Source organism: Bubalus kerabau, chromosome 17 (assembly GCF_029407905.1).
Source record: "Bubalus kerabau isolate K-KA32 ecotype Philippines breed swamp buffalo chromosome 17, PCC_UOA_SB_1v2, whole genome shotgun sequence".
NCBI classification, from domain to species: domain Eukaryota; kingdom Metazoa; phylum Chordata; class Mammalia; order Artiodactyla; family Bovidae; genus Bubalus; species Bubalus kerabau.
In genome coordinates this window covers 54,714,726-54,720,725 of record NC_073640.1, presented here as the reverse complement: position 1 = coordinate 54,720,725, position 6,000 = coordinate 54,714,726, and the positions used below count along the sequence as shown (strand labels likewise).

The following is a 6,000-nucleotide window of genomic DNA, read 5'->3' as shown; positions in this document are numbered from 1 at the left end:
TTTTCCAGACAAGGGTGTGTGTGTGTGTGTGTGTGTGTGTGTGTGTATAGATGTGTGTGTATGTAGGTGTCTGTGTGTAGCTGTGTGTGTAGGTATGTGTGTGTGGGGTGTATGTGTGTAGATGTGTGTGTGTGTGAAGGTAGAGAATCACTGTTCTAGAAAGCAGAGGACTCAGCAGAGTTCAGGGAATAGAAATACAGACAGAGGGGGAAGGGGGAGGGGGGCCACCAGTGAGGGAAGGAGGGGAGGGGAGGCAGAGGGCGGGGCCTGGGGCAGACATCCCGCCCCGGGCCACGTGACCCAGCGAAGTGCTCCTGCCCCCGGAGGAGGCCCAGCACACAGGGGGAAGGACGGCGGAGCTCACACAGCAGACTGCAGTGCTTCTGAGCGTTTCTGGACCAGAAGTTCTCCTCGCAGAGAGAGGGACACAGCAGACAGCAGGCGCCATGGAGCCGCCGGCAGGCCCTGCAAGCACGAGGCATGTCCCCTGGAACAGGCTCGTCCTGGCAGGTGAGAGGGGACAATTTTCAGGCAGTGGGCAGAGACTGGAGAACAAGAGACTGGCTGGTGTCTGGGGGAGACAGGGCTCTGAGAGGGGACAGGGGGCTTGTGTTCAGACCTGAGCACAGAGGACAGGGGAGGGTGGGGGCCTCAGCCACAGGAGACTCTCCATGAACTAGAGCTGGTGAGGGGTGGGAAGACTCAACTGCTGTAGGTTTTATGAGTTATTCTTCACTGAGCAGTTTGTTGAAAACTGATGACAATAATAACAATTTATTGTGTCACTAGAGAAAAAGACAACCAGAAGAGTAAACTTTGTCCACACCCACACTCTTAGAAACTGACAAATAAACACCAGGCTGTGGAATTCCTGGGAACTCTCCTTCCTTCTTCCCCAGGTACTAACGTCTGGAACCTGGTCCTGGCCCTGGGTTTCAAGCAGGATCAGACAAGCCCCTGCCCTCACGGAGCCCGCGCTCTGTGGGGAGGAAGACAGACGAGCAGAGAGATGGAGAGCGTGCTGGCAGGTGCTGCAGGCGTCACGCAGGAAAGGGAGCGGGGAAGGTCAGCAAGTGAGCACCGAGGGTCTTTACAGCAGCTGGTCGGGGCGAGAGGCATCTCCCAAGAGGCCCTGAGTGTGAGCAGGCGTGTGAGGGCAGTGAGGGAGAGAGCCAGGGGACAGCTGGGGAAGCAGAGAAAAAAACAAGCCCAGAGGGGCTAAAGTGATGGGGATCATGCTGCTGACCTTGAACCAACAGGACGTATACATATACACACACACACACACACACACACACAGTATAAAAACACACACCAAGGCTGAGGGATGAAGAGACCAGCTCAGGACCCAGGGCACCATTTTCCCATCCCCCACACAGGTCACAATATTAACTGGTTTCTCTCTCTTCCCTCCTAGTCTCACTCTTAACTTTCTGGACCCCGCCCACCACTGCCCAGCTCACTATTGAAACGGTGCCTCCCCGTGCTGCAGAAGGGTCGGATGTTCTTCTACTTGCCCACAATGTGACAAAGAATCCTCTAGGCTATGCCTGGTTCAGAGGAGAAACAGTAGACCACAGCCAGCTAATTACATCATATAGAGTAGACATTAATGTAACTACCAATGGGCCTACACACAGCGGACGGGAGGCACTTTATCCCAACGGAACCCTGCTGATCCAGAGCGTCACCCAGAAAGACACAGGATCCTACATGCTGCTCGTTACAAAGAATGATTTACAGACAGAAAGACAAACTGGACACCTCCACGTATACCGTGAGTGCCTCCTCTCTGACCTCGGGGTGTTGGGGGGTGAATTCTGTTCTGACAGACCTGGATGGCGCCTCCATCCCCTCTGCATTGTGTCCCGTGTCGGGGTTTGAACATTCAGTGCAGGGCACACACTGTGGAGACAAACTCCAAAGGGTCAGAAATGCCTTCCAGGAAGCCAGGCCCTGCAGACACTGTGTAGAGAGAAGGACCGTCTGATGAGGGACTCGGCAGAGGGAGAGCGCTCTCAGTCCAGCCCCCTGGGCCCCTCCCCGTGACCATGACCCTGAGGAAGACCCTGCAGGACTCAGGGAAGACCCTGGCCTGAGGGCCCCAGGGATCTTCACAGAGAAGCCCAGCCCCAGGAAGCCCCTCCCAGACCCTGTCCCAGGGCTCCTGCCTCCAGTGACACTGGGAAGCCTGTGCCAAATCCGGAGGCTCCAAGCTGGTCACCAGCCAGGGCTCAGCCCCAAGAGCCACATCCGTGCAGGGGCACAGCCTCGTCCTACTCCTGAGACTCGGCATGGAGACCACACAGGTACAAGGTCCCCAAGAATCAACCAAATGCCCTGGGGGACTTGGAGATGCAAGAGAAATCTCAGCACCCCCAGAGAGGAACAGAGGAAGGAAGACACTCCTGGCAGCTCCTCGACCCCAGGGTGCAGCCCAGGGAACTCTCTCCTGAGGCTGGTTGATGAAAACCAGGAGAGATGCCAAGTGGTCTCTGAATCCACCCTGTTTTGTCCACCACTAAACTCTGCTGCACAATTAACCCCCAAGGAAGCCTGTGCTTCTCCCAGACATAGAACAGGTGGCCTCACACTCTCTGAGCTCAGGTCCCCATGCATTTGTCTTGCCATACACCAGCATGCCTTATTCTTTAAAGACTCTGGCTGACAGGAGAAGGATGCCAATTTTCTTGAAAGATGTTTCTAGAGGAGGGAAAGGTATAAAGAAAGGGTAAGTGTTAGTCAATCATGTCCCACTCTTTGCTACCCCCATGTACTATAGCCCAGCAAGCTCCGCTGTACTTGGAATTCTCCAGGCAAGAATATGGACTGGGTAGCAATTCCCTTCTCCAGGGGATCTTTCTGACCCAGGGATTGAACCCAGGTCTCCTGCACTGGCAGGCAGATTCTTTACTGTCTGAGCCTCCAGGGAGGCTCAGGGCAATGTCCTCTCTGTTATCCGCACAGCGGTGCTACCCAGACCCATCATCACCAGCAACAACTCCAACCCCTGGGAGCATGAGGACACTGTGGTGTTAACATGTGGACCTGAGACCCAGAACACCTCCTACATGTGGTGGATCAGCAATCAGAGCCTCCCCAAGAGCACCAGGCTGGAACTGTCCGAGGACAAGAGGACTCTCACTGTGTTCAATGTCACAAGGAAAGACACAGGACCCTATGTGTGCGAAGCCCGGAACCCAGTGGGCATCAGCCGCAGTGACCCATTCACCCTGGATGTCCTCTGTGAGTAACCTCTGCTCCTATGTGACCTGAGCTGCCCACCCAAATGCACGCTGCCAGAGGCCAATCCACACCCCTCCCTCTCAGGTCCGAGTACATGGGCCATCACCCCTGGACACCCAGACTGCCCATGACTTCCTGTCCCAGGCAAGTGCAGGCAGGTCCACCTTGAATGAGGACAGGAAAGGGATGGGCTGCTCTGTGTGGGTGGCTAAGGATCACCAGAATATGATGGGAGAAACAATGTCAAACTCACAAAGAGTGAGCATGAAGGGTAATGATTGCAAATTTTTCAGACAAGCATGTGAACAGCTCAGAAGGACCCAGGGGCCCCAGTACAGACCAGGAACTTGCCTTCCCTCTGATTGCACCACGTGTGGCTTTCTGCTCTTTGCTCTAAATGTTCTGACACCCCTCCACTTCCCCCTCAGACTCCTCTGACCATCCAGAGGGAACCTCAACCTCTCCTTCCACACAGCCTCTAACACAGCTATACAGCGCTCCCGGCTTGTCAGTGTGAGGCCCCGGATATACGCCCAGGCTCTCTATCCCCAATCACACATGTACTCTCAGATCCCACATTCCCTGACTGGCCTGGATAGCCCCACAGTCAGAAGATCAAGGTTCCCAGGGCTGAGAGCACAGAGCAGTCTAGTACTAGACTGTTGTCCCAGCAACCAGGCAAGGGTCCGCCTGGCGTGATCTCGGTGTCAGAGGAGGTGTGTGATCATCTCTTTCCTGTTGCCACCTGAACAAAGACCCAGGGCCTTCCTCACAGTTACCTTTACAGAGGTCTTGGGCCCCAAGACTGAGGAGGGAGCAAGGCCCAGGCCCCTGACTCACTCTCAGCAGTCACCCCCTGTATCTCCACAGACCCAGTGGCACGGCCCCCCCCTCCAAGCCAGCAACACCACAGTCCCAGAACATGAGGGCCCCGTGGTCCTGAGCCGCCTCACAGATGAGACTGGGGTCTCCATACGCTGGCTCTTCAAAGGCCAGAGTCTCCTCCTCGCAGACAGGATGACACTGTCCTCAGACAACAGCACCCTCACCATAGACCCCATCAGCAGAGAGGACGCCGGGGGTTATCAGTGTGAGGTCTCCAACAGGGGCAACTCCAGGAAGAGTGGCCCCCTCAGGCTGAGGGTGACCTGTGAGTGACCACCGTCGCCTCATGTCTTAGTCGTTCAGTGGTGTCCGACTCTTCGTGACACCACGGACTTGAGCTCACTAGGCTACTCTGTCCATGGGATTTCCCAGGCAAGAATCCTGGAGTGGGTTGCCATTTGCTACTCCAGGGAATCGTCCTGACCCAAGGATCGAACCCGTGTCTGCTGCACTGCAGGCACTCTTCCCGTCTAAGCCTCCAGCGAAGCCCATTTTAATCTGGATAAGCTTCTTTTATTATCTCCACCAAAAATGAGCCTATCATCTCATTTCCTTCACTTCAAGCAATTGGAATGTGTGCTGTCTCTCCCCTCCTCATCCCCTGATTTCTCCTGGCCCTCTGCTGTGAAGCCTTGTTGCCAAGACCGCTGGAAGCAGCACTAAAATCAGTACCTGGGACTTCCTGGGCAGTCCAGTGGTTAAGACTCCACCTTCGACTGCAGGGGTTGCCGTGACCTCCTCCAGGGGATCTTCCCCACCCAGGGATTGGATCTGTAGCTCTTACGTCTCCTGATTGGCAGGTGGCATCTTTACCACTAGTGCCTCCTGGGAAGCCCTGGTGAGTTATAAAGCCTAAATCTCCTTTTTCTTATGTGTGCAATGGGTTTACTATGCACTGTATAGAGCTTTCTGAATAAGTGCTCCGATGAAGGTGGAAAGCACAGCAGACGTGTTGAGGCAGTAAGTGTCAGGATGTTAGTTCGCACTGTTGTGATCGCAGGCTTGCTGCCACTCTCAACTCCAGGTCCCTCCACTTGTCTTTCTTAGTTGCACCATCGTCTCTACAGTGGAAGTGACACCGTTTCTTCACAGGATGGGCGGTGGTCATGTGTGGTGAGAGCTGGGGGCCTTGCGGACTGCACTTTGTGCAACACAAACTCCTATGACTGTGTGCTGTCTGTTGGTCGGTTAGGTCTCTGGTTTACAGTGCTCTCACGGTCTCTAGTTCTCACTGAAATCTCTCTGATGCTGTGTCCATTATTGAAGGTGGGGTGTTATAGTGTCACTGTTATGACTGAGCTATTTCTCCCCTCAATGCTGTCCACTTTTGATTCACAATTCTTGTGGTGTTGGGTGCATAATGCTTATAATTGTTCTATTTCCTTGATGGATGGAAACTTTTCTTGATATGCAAGGTCCTAATGTCTGTTGCAGGTTTTTGATTTACAGATGATTATAGCAGACACTCATACAGCCACTACAATTCTCTTTTTATTGCTATTTGCATAGAATATCTTTTTCCAGCCTTACTTCAACCTTCTATGTTTTTGTATCTAAAGTGAGTCTCTTGAAGAGAGTATAGAGATGGGTCATAATTTTTATCCATTCTGTCAACCTCTGCCTTTAATTTGAAGGTTGAGGCTATCTATCATTCAAATATTTCCCAATAAGAAAGAACTTCTGCCATCTAGCTATTTGTTATATGTCTTACATGCTTTATTCATTAATTTCTCTATTACTTCCTCTTTGGTGATTAGGTGATTTCCTTTCGCATGTGTCATTTTGATTCTGTTCTTCCCCTTTCCAATGTATTTCAGTTCTTTTCTTAGTGCCTACCTTGAAGATGACAGTTATATCTTAAACATATAA

The 6,000-nt window shown here is 52.8% G+C and overlaps 1 protein-coding gene across 1 annotated transcript; it reads left to right on the top strand.

Moving 5' to 3' along the window:
- Positions 1-446: 446 nt before the first annotated feature.
- On the top strand, positions 447-4,422 carry LOC129631924 (carcinoembryonic antigen-related cell adhesion molecule 7-like). The gene is given in 5 exon segments (XM_055553220.1): positions 447-510; positions 1,418-1,777; positions 2,968-3,246; positions 4,117-4,130; positions 4,132-4,422. Coding segments are annotated over 5 exon segments (990 nt in total). The 3' UTR covers positions 4,405-4,422.
- Positions 4,423-6,000: the final 1,578 nt, after the last annotated feature.